This window comes from Rhinolophus ferrumequinum, chromosome 14 (genome assembly GCF_004115265.2).
Source record: "Rhinolophus ferrumequinum isolate MPI-CBG mRhiFer1 chromosome 14, mRhiFer1_v1.p, whole genome shotgun sequence".
Taxonomy (NCBI): Eukaryota; Metazoa; Chordata; class Mammalia; order Chiroptera; family Rhinolophidae; genus Rhinolophus; species Rhinolophus ferrumequinum.
Genome location: NC_046297.1, coordinates 36215596 through 36233867, shown reverse-complemented (window position 1 = coordinate 36233867; position 18272 = coordinate 36215596). Strand labels below are relative to the sequence as shown.

The following is an 18272-nucleotide window of genomic DNA, read 5'->3' as shown; positions in this document are numbered from 1 at the left end:
AATGTGCAAGATTTGTGAGCTGAAAGTTATAAAACATTGATGAGAGAAATCAAATACATAAATAAATGAAGAGCTATACTATGTTCATGGATTGAAAGACTCAATATTGTTATCAACTGTCCCCAAATTGATTTGTATATTCAATACAATCTGAATCAAAATCCCAGCAAGCTCTTTGTAATAGGCATTGAAAAGCTGATTCTAAAATTCATATAAAAAAGCAAAGGACCTAGAATTGCCAAAATGTTTCTGAAGTACCGCTGGACCCTCAATTAATGTCCTTTTGTTATAAAGTTGATGACAAAAAAAATCGATTCCTGGTCTGGACCACTGTCTGTGTGGAGTTTGTCCATTCTGCCTATGTCTGTCTGTATTTTCTCTGGTACTTGGTTTCCTCCCAGATTCCAAAGACATGCACATGTTGGGTTAATTGACAGGTGTTAATTGTCCCAGTCTGAGTAAGTGTGTGGGTGTGTGTGAGCCCTGCGAAGGAAGGATATCCTATTCAGGCTTGGTTCCCACCTTATACCTCGAGCTGCCAAGACAGACTCCAGCCAGCCACCTGTGACCATGAACTGAAATAAACAGGTTGGAAAATAATTTTTATTTGTTTTTATTAATTTTTCCCAAATGTATATATGGCTCACATTTATTTCAATGTTTAATATTAGAAGTGTTTTGAGACTTTATTTAGAAGTTTGGTGATATTTTTCTGAGCAAAAATATGCCATGAGAACTTAACTCTCGTGCATATCAATGATCTTATGGTAAAACTGGTTTCGTTACAGGTCCTTGAGCTTCGAGTTGCAATTTCCGAACCTACTAATAACGTTAAATGGGATCTTTCTGTAAAATAAAACTGGAGAACTTACAGCAGTTGGTTTTAAAACTTACTATGAAGCTAGAGGATGGCTCCTTCCTGCCTTTTTTTAAAAGTAAGCGGAAAAAGGATGATTGTGAAAAGGGAATGAAATGATGATGGGGAAACATGACATGTAAACTGTAAGAGTATTTTCAGGCAGATCAATTTTAGGAAAGAGTACAGAGAGAAATTGAAAAGTTGGGAACTACTTTTCTTAAAACTATGACATCCATATCTTGGACTTCTAGTTAGAAGATTGCTGGTCTAGAAAAACCAGCCACCTTAACAAAGCTTACAAGGGTCTCTGAAGACTGGGTCTTACCTCCCATCTAGCCTCATATCCTGCCTCACCTCACATAACAAGTAACATTAGCATATTGCTAATATTATTAGCACATTGCTTCCAGTCTATTCATATACCATCCTATATCTTACCTTTGAGCTTTTTCTCATGGTATCATCCTTCTTACCTAGGTAATTTATTTAAGCCTCAGGTTTAGCTTAGGATCTTCACGTTCCAAATGTTATCTTCAACCTTCCTATAGAATTTACTGTACTACTAGTTATGCAATTATACTATCTTATATCATTTAACATATCCCTTTTGTCTCAACTTCCCAAATAGACTACAAACTCCTTATGTAAAATAAACTACAAAATTTCAAGGGATTTTATTTCGTTGTTTATAGCTTGGAACACAATCTTTACTAAATGAATCCTAAAAAAATACAAATAATGACTTTTCATGTTATCTAGATATTTAAAAAGGAATAGAGCAGTATCCATATGTCCAAGACCAGTTTGGTGTAGTTATGAGGGTAAGTAAAAAGAACAAAATACTTTTTCAAATATCGGTACAGGCCTATGACTATAATTTTAAGATCAGGAAAATATAACAGATTCTGATTCCTGGCTTTCATGCTAAAATTAGTAAAGCATATTCTTAACCAGTAGTTGACGTCCACTTTTACTCACCTTAACAGTACTGCAGTGTAAACCTTTGGCCATAAGAATGTAAACCAAATCTCTTGTCAAATTGTCTTTAATTCCCAGGATAACACCACTATAGACTGTAGGTACTTCCCACTAGAAAAAATAAAAAAATATAAATATACACACATAAAGAAAGCCAAATCTAGATAAGAATGCTTCAATAATCTTCAATCACATTTTTAAAAAATCATTCAAAGGTCATTTATTTTAAAGAGAAAGAAAAATGACAGCCATAATAAAATGTTAAGCAAAATCAATGTATTCACGATAATGAGCTAGTAACAAATAATTAAATGGTTTGGTACTTTCTCAAGGATAGTCTATAGAAAAAAAGAAGAAAACAATACTCCTTATATGATGCTCATAGCAGTACTATGAAGTGGGTAGTGTTATCCCCCTTTTACAGATGAGAAAACTGAGGCATGCAGATGTTAAAAAACTTGTCCAGGGTTATACAGATAGTAAGTATGCAACTGGGATTTAAACTGGGACAGTTAGTATCAGAACTTCCTCTCTTAACTATGCTATCCTTCCTCATCTATAAAAATGAACACTGTGAATACTAATAAAGTTCAACTAAATGTTCGGAGCAACTTTTCATTTCACTGCACTGCATGTTCAAATCCCATGACATATACATGAATTGCTGATTGCTTTGTACTACATTATCAGCAGAGAAAGAATATGCAGTTAGTTAAAAGGACTGCCATATTACTTTAATTTCTCTGGTATCTGTGGGCTATTTCCCCTGTATTTCTAGCTACAGTCTAGCTAAAATGGTGTTTTAGAAACTATTTTCATTTGCAATTTCCATGCAGAAAAGCTGTTAAATAGATAACCTCAGGAACAGGTAAATTCATTAGCTGGCTATTTTTAAATGTATCTAAGGCCAAAAATGTCCTATATGAAGAAGTTTTAATGAATTGGTTCCAAGTTGTAGGCTTTAGACCTCAAAAAGTTATTAAAAAACAAAAACTCAAAATGTAATATATATAGATGATGTATTACAGAACTGTACACCTGAAATCTATGTAACTTTACTAACAATTGTCACCCCAATAAACTTTAACCAAAAAACAAAAAAATACTCTATAAGCATGTAAAAAGCATAAGCTACACACCACCTAATATACCTTATAAATATATTTACAGCTATATTTAAAATATATGAAAGTGCTGTAAGTGGAATACTGTATAAACTTACTTTTAGAGATTACTGAATTAGTATCTTTTTTCACGTTTTATTTCTATGTCAATGAATGTTCAAAGTACAATAATTGTCATGTGAATGTCCTAAAATTGTTGACAAATGAAAAAAGGGGGTCTTTATTCTCAAAAAGGTCAGGTAACAACTCTTCTACATCAGAAAACAAGGACAATCTTTCTTTTTTAAGATTTTATTGGGGAAGGGGAACAGGACTTCATTGGGGGACAGTGTGTACTTCCAGGACTTTTCCAAGTCAAGTTGTTGTCCTTTCAATCTTAGTTGTGGAGGACGCAGCTCAGCTCCAGGTCCACTTGCTGTTGTTAGTTGCAAAGGGTGCAGCCCACCATCCCTTGCAGGAGTCGAACCGGCAACCTTGTGGTTGAGAGGATGCGCTCCAACCACCTGAGCCATCTGGAAGTTCAGCGGCAGCTCAGCTCAAGGTGCCGTGTTCAATCTTAGTTGCAGGGGGCAGAGTCCACCATCCTTTGCGGGAGTCGAGGAGTCAAACCAGCAACCTTGTGATTGAGAGCCCACGCTCCAACCAACTGAGCCATCTGGTCACCGAGGAGTTAAGCGGCAACTCATTGACTTCATTCGAGTTGCAGAGGGCACAGTTCGCTGGCCCATCTGGGAATCGAACCGGCAGCCCCGTTGCTCAGAGCTCACGCTCTAACCAACTGAGCCACCCGACCACCCTTATCTGCTCTTGACAGAGGGTTTCTTACCTTATTAGACACCGTCCAGAACTGGCGCTCTGATGTCATACCATGTAATTCAATTAAAATCTGTCGAATCCTCCAGGCATCCACTGACAATATCAGCTGATGCTCCAACTGGCCAATGTTGACACTTGCCGAAGCTAAGAAAGGAACAGATTTCTATTTCAGTTATGATTTAATTCAAGGGTATACATAATCCTATGAGAATAATTTATTGAGAGAAATTGTGTGTGTTTCTAAGTTAAAACAGCCCTCATCTTGAGAACTGATTCATCAACATAGTGTCATTTACATATTAACTTTATCCTCACTGAGAAAACGTAACACAATTTGTATTATGTCTGCATTTAATAAATGCATGTAATAAAGATGAAAATATAAACAAAGGTAAAAAATCAATAACTGGTTCATGGAAAGAACTATGTAGTATATATGAAAAAATAACATATATAATCTACTTTTGAACATAATGTGTTAAAAAAGCATGTATAAATAAAATGTTAATTTGAGTAACAAATATTAAGAATGTTTGTTTTTGGAAGGGAGAAGAGAAAGAGGCGGCATTGCCTTCCCAAAGAAGAAATGATCACTAAAGTCCCTAATTACAACTCAGCTTTCAGCTAGTCTTCACTAATTCATTTCTAGCATTTTATGTGTGTTAATGTTATCCTTTTTCTTTACAACTGGACAGGCAGCTTAAATCTAGTGAGGTTCAAAACAACTAAAATTTTGCTCTTTTGTTAAACCAACGGCATTCTCTGTAGCACCTATATTAAGTTTTGAAGCTTATGTTTTTTTAAATAAACAGCACTATATTTTCTACCTATATATTTATAAAAGCAAAAATGGAAGAAAATCATCAAATAAATTAAGGCAAAAATGGCAATATTGCCAAAGCTAAATGTTTAGCCAATAAATAGTATCACAGTGATATAGTTGGAAATGCATGAAAGCATGTTTTTTTTTTTTTTTTTTTTTTGGGTCTTAGCACGCTTGACCAGTCCCCTCCCTCCTCTTACGGTTACCTCCCACGAACATACTAGCAGTAGAATCACCTTGGTCTAGGTCCCTAGCTAAAATCTTCTACATATCTATGCCTAATTCTCCATTAACCATACACTCAGCAGAATCCCAGCACTTAACTTCTTAGACAGAGGTGTGACTATGGAAGACAGGTAAATTTCTATTAATTTTTAATTAATTATACTGACATAAGTATAAATTAAAACAATTAAGAAGGCATCCTCAAATATAGTGAAGGGCAAATAAGGCCAACATTTAGCTAGCAGACTAGAAGCTAACCTGGGATATCATAAAATGAAGTTAGAGGTTTAATGCACAGATTTATTCTAGGGGATCTCTTCCTCATCTGATCAACAAGTAGCTTTCGTTCTTCATCTTTCAACAATGCAATGAAAAGCTCATGTGAAGAAATCATGAAAACATACTGCAGATCTTCCAACCCCAGACACACATTCCTAGATCAGTAAGAAATATCATAAAACAAAAAAGTATATAATTTAGTATGGGAAAAAAAATACTAACCAATTTGTATTAATAAACCATGTAACAAATCAACCATTTCATAAACTCCATTAACAGTATTCTGAAATAGATTTTAAATTTTTCTTTGGTCCTTATGTAAAACTGTGATGTGAATGACACAATGTAAGAAAAACAGTAACTGATATAATCATAAATTTTGTGAGATTGCACAAATCTCAACCTTAACTGGTTCTCAAATATCAGTTACTGCCTGTTTTTAAGACATGCAGTTCAAACATGAAGAGTAATAAAAGCTATATTTTCCTCACAGGACTAAGTTCAAAGGGGAAAAAGAAAAATAGGTACTTACTTTAGAAAAGCAGCCATTTTTCCTTTCAAAGCATCAGAAGCTTTTTCTAATTTTACTGACCTTGAACATACCTAGAAATATGAATATTTTTATTTGAATATGGGCACCTTAAAAAATGTACATGGCAGTTTAAAAACTTTAGACTTAACAACTGAATTTTCCTTTTTCAACCACATATCAATCACAGATTTGATTAAGTAATTTAAAAGATGAGAACAAAAACAAAAATCCATATGGGGAGGAGTGGAATCTGCTCATTTCAATAACTGCAGGTATTTGTATGTAGTAAAGCGTGGTACAGATTTCTCCCAGAATGTATAAATTATGCTACTAATTATATGCAGATATTAATTCTTAGTTTATCTCTACACATAATTTTTCTTTTATTTTTATGCCTTTTGAGTTTTTAGGAACTGTCATATCCATGGCCATGGAAAGGTTGAGCTATTCTTACTAAGCAGCATAATGATAATAATTACTAATATTTTTTAATTTTAGTTTTAGGTGTACAAAACAACATAATGATTAGACATTTACACCCCTCATAAAGTGATAACCCCAGATCCAAGTCTACTACCCCTCTGACATCGTATATAGCTGCTACAATACCACTGACACCAATTTATTTATGAGGCAAGCATGACCTTGATACCAAAATCAAAGGCAGAACAAGAAAACAAACAACATATGTATCAATTTCACACATGAATGTAAAAAAAAGTTGTTAAATATTAGTAAACCAAATTCAGCAATATATATTTTAAAAAGACCATGTCATACACCTAAAACCAATACAATATTATGTGTCCATTGTATGTCAACTAAGATAAAAAAGATCATGACCTAGTATTTATTCCAGACAAGCAAAGATAGCTTAACACTTAATTAATATATTTCACCACATTACTAAATTAGAAGAGAAAAATTAAATTACGAGATTGTAATAGGGAAAGCAGTGAATAAAATCTAAAAATCATTCGTGATTTGAACGCTTAGTGAACTAAGGATAGGTGGAAACTTCCTTAATCAGAAAAGGAGTAGCTGTAAGAAAAACATACACACGCTAAATGTTGAAACATTACAGGGGGACGGGGTAGGGCGAGGAAAAAAAAAGAAAAAAGAAGGGGCGGGGCGTTCAGTAAATGGTACTAGAACAAATCGACAGCTATATGAGGGGAAAAAAATGACATCAGACCCCTATTTCACATGACATACAAAAATCAATTTAGGTGGATTAAAGACCGAAATGTGAAAGGAAGGCTAAGCTGTAAAGCTTTTAGAAGATAAAATACAAGACTATCTTCATGACCACAGGTTAGGAAAAGCTTTCTTAAACAAGGCACAGAAATCATGATTCTTTGCCTTTAAGGAAAAGATTGATTTTGTTATATTAAAATTAAGAGCTTTTAAAACAATAAAAAGAAAGTTAAAAGAGAAGTCAAACTCGGATAAGATACCGGCAATATATAAAGAACTCCTACCAAAAAAACTTCTGCAAAAAAGTAAACAGACAATCCGATAGAAAAATGAGGCATACCACTTGGAACAGGTATCTCAAAAGACAAAATCTGTATGAGCATAAAAATAAAAACTGGCAAATTCCTTATTAATAAGGGAAATAGAAATTTAAAACTCAGTGAGACCATTATACAATTACCTGACAAGCAAATCTGACAATACCAAGTGTTAGTAAGGATGCTTAGTAAGGATGCTGACCAATGAGAATTTTCATGCATGCAGGTGGCAAAAAACCTTTGATATTACAAAATAATATTGCAGATATGCTTCCTCTAGGTATATAGACAAATAGTACATGTATGCACCAGGATATACATAGAATTATGATCAAAGCAGCACAACAACCAAAGTCTATAAACACGACAAACGTCTATCATCTTAAGAATGAATAAACTGTGGCATGGTCATATAACGTTACAATACCTTACAGCAATCAGAAAAAAAAACACTGTATCTGCATGTAACAACTTGAAAAAATATCACAAATACATTCAGTGAAAGAAAATGAAGAATACATTTTGTATGATTTCATTTATATAAAGTTCAAAACAGGCAAATTAAAGAATATTCTTTAAGGGTGCATAAAAAGGTGATACAACTGTAAAGAACAGCAAGGAAATGATTATCACCAAAGGCAGGACAATGGTTTCCTCAAGGGGAGGCAGAGAGGGTTTGGTAAAGAGCATAAGAAGGATTTTTAGAGTGTTGGCAATGTTGCATTTTGGAACTAAGTGGTATTATGTTTTATGTACTTCTCAATGTCTATTATATTAAAACTGTTAAAGAAAGAGGTAGAAAGGTCCAGTAGAAACACAGATTCTAGAAATCACATGAGAGGCTAGAGGTACGATTTGAGAGTTTTCAGTAAACAGGTATCTGAACAGGTAACTGACATTTTGGATGAGAATTAAAAAATGACGCGAGAAGATGAGAGAGCCAAGGACAAAACTTTTGTAAGCAAAAATACTAAAGGGAGAGCAAAACAGAAGTCAATGAAGAATTAAGAAAAACCTAGTAAAGGAGAACTAGGAAAGAGACAAGGTAGGAGAATGCTGTCTCTCAGTAATACCGTGTTTCCCCAAAAATAAGACCTAACCGGAAAATAAGCCCTAATTTTTCAAAATGACCATCCCCTGAACATAAGCCCTAATGCGTCTTTTGGAGCAAAAATTAATATTTAAGACCCGGTCTTATTTTCGAGGAAACATGGTATCAACTATTTGCCAAAGAGGCTGGTCAGATGAAGACAGAAAAGAGGGCACTGGATTTGGCAACCAAGAGGTCATTTGTAAGCTTAAAGCAAAATTGTAAGTCAAAAGGGAAAAAATGTCTTACCTCAAGAAGAAAGTCTATTTTCTCTTTATTAGGTCTAAGAAATAGCTGGTTAAATTGAACACTAATTGTTTTATCTTCCAGTATATCACGGACTGTGTTACAGGCACAGACTTTAAAACAGACTTCATCTAGGGCTTCATTTCTGTAGAGTACAAAAGTAGAACCACTAATATTTTTTAAATTCAAAAAAAGGTACATATTACAATACTAAATTCACAAGAATTAGCCCTTTATTCTTGAGAGGTAAGATTTTAGGATACTCAGGCACACTAGTAAATACCCACGTCAGGGAGGAAAGCAGAACAGAAAGATTTTGAATTTATCAAGGGACAATTTAGTTACAGATTAGGTAACAGAATCAAATTCTGCTATACATATTTTTCCCCAAGGCTTTTAAAATATAGGGTGTGATCAAACAATTCAGTGAATGTTTAAATTAAAAAAAATTACAGTAAAAGACACATTGCTATTAATCGCCCTCAAAATACTCCTTGCTTCGAACACACTTATCCCATCATTCTTGCCACTTTCTGAAACAGTTCTAGAAGGCCTCTTCCATGAGTATATTTAGTTGCACTGTCATGGCTGCCTCGATATCCTGAATCATTTTGACTTTGGGGAAGAGCCAGAAGTCTCACGGTCCCAGATCCAGTGAATAAGGTGGATAAGTACATACTGTCATGTTATTTGACAGAAACTGCCATATACCAGAAGTGATGTGTGACACGGAGCATTGTCATGATGGAGGATGATTTACGACACACTTTAAAACACATCTTCTCTCAACTATAGCTCACACCTGAATGAATGACTGCACCAAACAAGTTGAAACTTGTCACACAGTTACTAACGTTTTATGCGCTGCTTCCCACATTGAAGATCCCTGCTTTTCTGTTGGATGGCACCTGACAGCAGTATTCACAGTATTCTGAGATCATGACGGAAAGGCTCCATGTCCCACATCGCTTCTGGTACGGCAATTTCTGTCAAATAAAAACACTACGGTGTGTCCTCATCCACCTCATTCACTGGATCTGGCACCGTGCAACTTCTGGCTCTTCCCCAAAGTAAAAATGACATGAAAGGTAAACGTTTTGAATCAAGTTTCAGGACATCAAGGCAGCCATGACAGTGCAACTAAAGACACTCACGAAAGAGGACTTCAAGAACTGTTTCAGAATGTGGCACGAATGATGGGATAAGTGTGTTTGAAGCGAAGGGGAGTATTTTGAGGCGATTAAGGGCAATATGTCTTTTACTGTAATTTTTTTTAAACATTCACCATAGTTTTTGATCACACCTCATAGATTAGATGAACACTGAAGTGGTCCCTCTATGTCAACTTCCATATACTAACAAAAATGTAAGTGCTGTCAGACTTATTTTTGATAAAGCTGAAATGCACACTTGCTCTTTTATTCAAAAATCAAAAGGTAATTCTTCAATTTACTTAACTTACCTCTGTTGAGCTTTCTGAAAGAGTTGTCTTAATACTGACTGTCGAAACTGAACAGGTAAACTGAAGGTTAAGTTATCTTCAATGAAAATCTTTATTAACTCCTAGAAAACAGACGTAATATTGGATCCATTTCAAAACTCATGGCAAAGTACCTTCACTTTAAAAAAGCCCTTCCCCCCAAAAAAAAGTTGAAATAAATTTAAAAATGAATTTTTGAAAGTCTTTCTGTAATAAAAAATACACAATGAAAATCATAAAAATATCTTACTAGGAAAATCTAAAATTTTAAAATTAGATTAAGAATAAAAAATAGCCCTTTCCCCTTTTTAAATTAAAAATCATGGACCAAAAATTGAGGTGAGAGAAGAAATAAATCAGTAAGAAGCAGTGCAGTTATATATAGATGATGTATTACAGAATTGTACACTTGAAACCTATGTAGCTTTACTAACCACTGTCACTAACCACTGTCTAACCAATAAACTTTAATTTAAAAAAAAAAAGAAGCTACGTTATTAGAAGTTTTAAAAATTCTTCCCATTCACTTCAAACTTGGGTTCATACAACAAACTTTTTAAAATACTAAAACAATTTTAAATAATTCAGCTGGAAAAAACATGCTAAAAAACTATTCTAATAAATTTAAATGTCTTAATATATTTACTGAATTACAGAAAATATCCACATTATTATATACACACTTTCTCAGCTTTATCAAGCAACAGAAAAGAAGAAGGGATGACTGTGTGAGGAGATGGGAAAGAAGTTTTTCTGGAAACAGAGCTAATCAACTGCTACCAAAAAAGTACGGACAAAAGTGGTTTCAAAACTACAGAGCAACTACTGTTTCACCTCAGTAGCCAAACTGGAGCAAGGGAGGACTACATAGGGCAAAACAGCCCTTCCCAAATATGAGAAGATAACATTTGTTACAGCTGTTTAATAACTACTTGATCAGCACAAAACAAAAACTAGGAAGAGTTCATATAAAGAGAATCCTATTCAAATACTAAAAGGCTAAATATGATTTCTAAGATACTTCTGCATACAAAACTAAAGTGATAAATTTAAGAGTTACAACAAAATCGCTATTTTCCTCTTCCTAGCTATCCATTACACTACTTTCTGCTTACACATTTTGGCACTTTACTATACTCACTGTAACATGTGCTTATTTATGAGTAGTATTTCTAAGGTCTTGTTTGCACAAACCACTCCATGCAGCTTCTTAAAGATTCTATGTCTTACCATAGTTGACCCCTATTGCCCATAAACCCCACTAGGGATGTGCAATAGAAAAATCTCTAGTCTTTAATAAATTCATCTGTATCTGTAATCCATCTTCAAGAAAGTTTAATTTTCTTCCCTAGGGCAAAGCAGAATTTGAAAAAGAGCCAGATGGAGGAAGAAGAAGTACTAGCTCCTTTCCTATTTTCTATGAAAAAAAAAATTAACTTTAGTTGAGAACAGTGAACTAAAAAGCTGGGCTAAAGCCCATTTGGAAACATAAAACTAAAGGTATGCTATAGGTTTGTCATTTCATGACTCCTATTTTGAGTTCAACTGTTCACTTTCTAGAATCAAGGTTTTCCAACAAAAATTTTTAAAGTACAAATTGTAATTCCCAGTGATTACTACTTTAAATAAGAAGAGGCAATAAAAAATCTTAACAGACTACTTTTAAGCCCTTTTCATGAGTAAAACTAAAATAAGGACCAGGCTCATTGGCAAAGTGGACTCTAACATACCATCCAAACCTACCAAAACCACTTTGCTCATTTTCTTTGTCAGTCTTAGTATTTGCTGTGGGAAACAAGGCTGGGCTACAAGGCTATTCTTTCAAATCAGACACACAACTTTAGGCTCCATAAAACTGAAAGTTCTCTACCTGTAACTTTATATGTAAAAGTTCTGCTTACAAAGTTTCTTACAAAATTTACTTAAAATGGGTAAACTCTGTACCTTCAAAAAAAGATATCAATAATAAGAAACCAACATCTATACAGTGCTTTGCCTTTGAGTTTATAAACTATAACTTCTCACTTGATTCTCAACAGAAGCTTATGAATTGAGGTAATTATTACCACTATTTTACAGGCCAATCTGACAGCTTGCCCCAAATCAAACAACTGGTAAATGATGGTGCCAGGATTCAAACTCAGTTCTGTCTGGCTTCCAAAATTTTTCAACTACACTACTGCATCCCCCTCATAAGTCTTACCTGATAGTTGCCAGATCTCAAACAAATATGGACTTGACTATATGGAGTCAACCGTTGAGATGTACTATCAGAAGAAGGTACAAGAATATCACACGCTTGACAATAGCCAGCTAACCGCTTCTCATCTATGGTACAATGCAGAGATAATGAACCTATCTGTAAAGTAAAGAGGTATATATCATTATCTATCAATGTAACATAAACAATAGTCTAGCACCCACTTAGTGCATTTGAACAGTATGAGAAAATGCTAAAAAAAATTCAGGGCTGGAGGAAACACAAAAAATATAAAGATTAAGGCCCAATCCAGCCTGTGGCCTGTTTTTGTACAGCCCTTGAACTAACATAAAGGGAAAAACAACAACAACAAATAAGGATATGCCAAAAACTGTGTAAGGTCCAAAAGCCTGAAATATCTACTATCTGGCCCTTTCTAAAAAAGTTTGCTGCCTCCCAGTTTAGAGTTTTCAGGTGAACATACAAAAGGTAGATATTATTATAACTCTAAGTATTTATGACAATTGAGACATCGATTAACAAAGAGTGAACACTACTAAAAACAAGCTTAAAATATTTAAAAATATATATACCTAGCAGAGAATTACGGGGGGGGGAGGGAGAGGAAAAAACCAAACTCAATTTTCACTCAATTGGAAAGAATTTTCTGTTCTTCTACCAGAACAGAAAAATTGTTTAAGACACATTTTTTAAAATTAAAGTTTTAAATCACTATACCTGAAATGCCATAAAATTAGAAATCTGATGCGTTACCCAGGCAAAGTAAAATGGAGATTCCCAATGGGTTTAGAATAGATTTAAAGTAAGATTCTAGTGCATTTAATCCATTTCTCTAGTGAGGAAAGGAGAGACTGAAGAGGGAATTTTTCTAGGCATCAGGCATACAAAAACCTAGTTACACACTTTAAATTTCAATTGTCTGAACCATATAAAGAAAAATGCAAGTGCTAAACACATGAAAAAGTTTACCCTCACTAGGAATTAGAAAACGCAAACTTTTTAAAGATATTATATTTCACGTATCAAATTGGCAATTAAAAAAAAAAATCTTACAGAATTGTACACCTGAAATATATGTAACTGTACTAATAATTGTCACCCCAATAAACTTTTATTAAAAAATATATATATCTTACTGTTGATTAGAGTACCCTGAGATAAAGTTACATGGAAAGTAATTTGGTTTCATGTATTATACCGTGTTTCCGGTACCCGGTCTTACATTAATTTTTGCTCCAAAAGACGCATTAAAGCTGATTGTCCGGCTAGGTCTTATTTTCAGGGACGTATTAGAGCTGATTGTCCGGCTAGGTCTTATTCATTAAAAAATGAATAACCAGGCGCCGGCTGGCTGTCAGTTGGTTAGAGCACAGTGCTCATAGCACCAAGGTCGCCGGTTTGATTCCCACATGAGCCAGGGAGCGGAGCCCTCCACAACTAGATTGAAAACAACAATTTGACTTGGAGCTAATGGGTCCTTGAAAAATACACTTCCCCAATAAAAATTAAAAAAAAAAAAAAATGAATAACCACTGGACATAGTAACTCTACTTGCAGAAATTTAACTTGAAAGTACCTAAAAGCCAAACAAAAATTTATGCTTGGAGAGAGTAATATTGCAGCTTTGTAATAAATAAATACAGTAAACAACCTAAATGCCCAAACATTAGGGAAATGAAGCAAATCACAGAACAGAATACATTTTAAATGTCTATTCAAAGATTTAAGACACAAAATAACATATATAGAATGAGCTTAACTGTATAAAAACATACAAAGAATAAAAACTGGAAGAAAATAAGCTCTAATGGCATAAAAAGTTATTTCCAGGCAGTAGTAATACAGATTTTTAAAAATGTTTTCAGTACTTTCTTGAACTTTGAAATTTACTACAATAAAAACTTACTGTTTATCAGAAAAATGAAAGCCAAAAATGTACAGATGTTGCAAAGGTCTGAATATTATATGCCTGTTTATGACCGTATTTACCTCTGCAATTAGTTCTTTGGTTCTAAAAAATTTTTCTCTGGCATTTTCATAGACAGATGAATTTGTAGAGCCTTGCTGGAAGTATGCTGCACCCAAATCATAACACACCTAAAATGGTAATGAACACCAATTTGCTTAGTAATTTTTCACATACTTAAGAGTCGACAAAACCAAAAATTATCTTTATCTCAGAAAAACACAGGTGTGTATATATATATATATATATATATATATATATATATATGGGGAAAAATGCATTTTAATGAGTGGTGAAACAATCAATGATCTTAGTCACAAGCCACAGAAACCAACTATGACTGATACAAGCAGAAAATAGATTTACTAATAAGATTTCAGATGGCCTACAGAATTATTGGTAAGGCCAAAGCATCAGGCATAGAAAACAAAAGGGGCAAGAGAGGCAAGCAGTCAGGACAAGAGCCACAACTGGTCTAAATGAGATACCACTGCAGCTATCCCAACACTAGACTTCAGAGCTCCTATCACCTACAGCCAACAGCACCAGACACTGAAAGCAGCAGCTACATACACTCTTACTCGTGCTGCGCCTGTAAACTAGATTTTACTGTCACTGTTGCTGCTACTCACCATCACAATGGAGTCTCTATCATTCCCACTTCACTGACTCACTAGCTCCTGATGCACAATCTAAATGCATGTGTCTGTCACCTATGTGACAAGCTTGCCCTCAAGCAGGGTAAGGCTAGAGAAAGCGAGTATTTGGAGTTTTCAGTTCTGTTATAGGAAGCAAGTTCTGCCTCCCACCAAGTCTCAGAAGATAGAGAGTTCTTCACACACAGAAAAAGGGAACAGATTCTGGGGAATCTCTCCAAAAGCAGGGGGAACAAAGGGAGCAAATGTCTACTATAACAGGACTGGCCAGAGTAAAACATTAAGAAATTTGAATGACTATAAAATAATAGTACATTTCCAGTTATCTTTTTCTAACAGAATCTGTATATTTTTTCTAAGGACTTTCTTAAATTGATGCCTAGATTCACCAAGTGCAGAACTCAAAGACTCAGACTGTTCAATTTGGCTATTTAGTGGACAAGGATACTAAGGCTCAGAAAGTGTCATGTCTGCTTGAAAGCATATAACCAAGTACTAAGAGAGCCCAGGCTTGAACCCAGATCCCTAGGCTCCTAATATCCCGTCTCAAGTTTATTCTACACATAGCTGACAGATCAGTCTTCTTGATCTGACTTTCTTAAAAGTCTTCAAATTATTCCTCCAAGTAAGAGAAAGTTCAAACCCCTTTGCCTGATCGTCAAGGATCTCAGAATCTGGACTAATTTCTCTCTTCAAACCTCTCTATTCTCCTCTGCTTCAATCATATCAGTCTCCTCAATTCCCCATTCATATCAGATCCTAAAAATAAACTTCATTCCACATCCCTTATTTCCATTTACACCAAACCAACCTTAGCCAACAGATACTTATACTTATTTCTCCTCCAAACTCCTAAGCTATATGGTCTCTGGTACTCATTATGATGCTACTCTTTACCGATATGAATTATAGGTATTATTCTGTCCTGTTCAACAAATCAGAATTAATGCTTCTCAGCCTCTAGAATACTACTTTGCACTATTTAGTCTGCACTTAATGGCTGATTTTCATTCTAGAAAGCTTCCTCCTATCTAGGATAAAGAGGTGTGCTAAAAAAGTAAGGAAAAAATGTTTATATATATATAGACATAAATCTGTATCTATAGAAAGAGATTGAGATGGATTGATTTATAGACACACACACATATATATGCATACATTATATATAGTTATATATAATTATATATAGTTATATATAATTCCCCTTTCCAGGCAAAGACAGAGCTTAAGATTTCAAGAAGACATTTTCAAGTATGACTATAATAGCTGACTAGCCACTAAAATGAGTTCAATTCTACAATTAAGAGGTGATTGATAGGTTAAAATAAAACACCTAATAATGAAGCTGTCCTCAGGAACAGGTATACTTTTGGTTTTACTGGGGGAAAAAATGTAAAGATTTTTCTTTTGAGTCAGATAAATTTTAGTAATGTAAAGAATGCACTTTAAATATTAACATGCCAGGAAATGAGTATTCCTACCAATTTGCCATTCAAAAAATAGGAATTATGACTCAGCTATGTAATTAAAAGAAAATTTGATAGTTTACTTAGCACATCTAGATGTTTTATAAGAATTTTGTTTTTCAGGTTGTATCACTCACTATACTGTGAAAATTGGAAGTGTTACCAGTAACTTTTAAACAGATTCTCAGCAATCATAAGATACTACAGTCCCAGAAAACCTGCTATATGCAAGTTTCATTAACAGTTTAAAGAGGTTACCAATTGTCTATGCCTCATTATTCCTACTCCTACTGTAACCTCCATCTCACCAGGTCTTAAAAAAGTGATTACCTTCAATTCTAGAATAGCTAATGTGAAAAGACACCTCCTAACACTTTGTCACAGTTACTTCTGCCACTTTCGGGAATGGGAAATAGTGAAGTAAAGAAGTCATGCTAACTCACAAAGAAAAAAGCGAATAGAAAACAAAAGACACTATCCTAGTGGCATGCTTTAGGCAATCATCAATTATTTTTAAATTTCTGTTATACTCAAGGTTCTGTGCTAGAAAGTGAGGAAGATAAAAAATATACTTTTTTAAGAGAGCGAGAGTCCTCCAATTGTCTGTAATCCAGCAGGGAAAAAGGAAACATGAATAAACATCTAACAACAAACATCAACTGAAAGCTGTCAAAGAAGTAGGGCCCAAGAGTTACCAAAAGTAGACAACCTTAAGATCCTTGAAACATGAGGTGTTTTTCCTAGGAGCCTACATTTTTCAAAGTCTAACATAATTAGTTGTTTGTTTTGTGTGGGGGGGGCGGGGGTATGATTAGATTTCTACTAATATAAACGAACTGTAAATCAGTTATGTATTCACTACATTCTCAGAATTTAAACTCTGTCACCTAAATAGAACTGGGAAACAGTTTGTCTATTTGTCTATTTCAGAGACAAAAGTTCACATGAAATTTCCCTTGCATGTCTTTTAGAAAAATTTCAAGTGAAGTCATACAAAATTCATAAGTTAAATGCAATGCAAACAGTTTTAATAGCATCTTAAGCCAAAATCAAAGAGACAAAAGGAGAAATAAATTCTAGTTAAAAATACTAGGATGATCTAAGATTTTCCAAAAATTTGCCATGCACTTATTAAATACTGAAATAAATACCTGACACTGCATCTCCTCAGTTTTGATTTTCAATCCAGCAGCAGAACTCTCAGTTTCTCCATTTACCATGCCTGGCTCCATGGCCAATAAATCTAATGTTCTCATTGTGTGGACATAAAGATCCTTGTTTAATTTAAGGGCTGCCTCTAGTACCAAAATAGAATCCGAAGCTTGTTCTTTGAGCTAAAAAATTCAATAAACAAATTATTAAAATACAAAAATGGCAGCAATAGACTATATTAACCAAAATACTATAATTACAGGATACTTAGTAGCTTAGTGTACTAGACTACTGAAAAAAAATTTTAACACAGGAGAAGTGCAATTAAATTTGTTGAAAAAGTTATCTTAAATTTTTAAAAACTACAGTACGTTCCTATTGTGAAATTAGAAAATACAAATTGGAAAAGATTATCTTTTTTCTACAGAAAAGTTAATAAAGAAAAATGCTTTTAAGATTTGCTTTTCCCTTGATTTATGCAAGAAATGTTTGTATGCTTCAATGTGCCAGCCATTTAATAGGCACTACGTAACAAAAATGCAGGTTTTTGCTTCCACATTCAAAATACTACAACATATTTGGTTCATACAGATGAAGACGGTTTCTTATCTTCCCTTTCCTCTCCTAGTCCCTGCATTTTACATGGTATCTCTGGCACATTATGAGTATTAAATAAAGAATTAGAGATCATTTTTAAATTATGGAAACTCTTACGTTTCTATTTTTACATTAACTAGATCAATTAAAAAATAACTGCTGCATTTTTCTGACTACAAAATTATAAAATATGTTTCTTTAGAATTTATGGAACATATAAAAGAATATAAAGGTACCACTTATAAGAA

The 18272-nt window shown here is 34.1% G+C and overlaps 1 protein-coding gene across 3 annotated transcripts in view; it reads right to left on the bottom strand.

Moving 5' to 3' along the window:
* INTS8 (integrator complex subunit 8) overlaps positions 1 to 18272 on the bottom strand; it is a 48046-nt gene that overhangs the window by 24781 nt on the left and 4993 nt on the right. For 2 of the 3 annotated variants that reach the window (XM_033126078.1, XM_033126080.1), the window contains 9 exons: positions 17427 to 17609; positions 14177 to 14284; positions 12170 to 12325; positions 9949 to 10049; positions 8490 to 8631; positions 5637 to 5707; positions 5084 to 5265; positions 3788 to 3921; positions 1838 to 1948 (listed from right to left, as the gene is read on the bottom strand). In XM_033126078.1, the coding sequence (XP_032981969.1) occupies positions 1838 to 1948; positions 3788 to 3921; positions 5084 to 5265; positions 5637 to 5707; positions 8490 to 8631; positions 9949 to 10049; positions 12170 to 12325; positions 14177 to 14284; positions 17427 to 17609 (1188 nt within the window). The remainder of the gene's footprint in view (positions 1 to 1837; positions 1949 to 3787; positions 3922 to 5083; positions 5266 to 5636; positions 5708 to 8489; positions 8632 to 9948; positions 10050 to 12169; positions 12326 to 14176; positions 14285 to 17426; positions 17610 to 18272) is intronic. The other variant, XM_033126079.1, reaches the window with a different exon arrangement.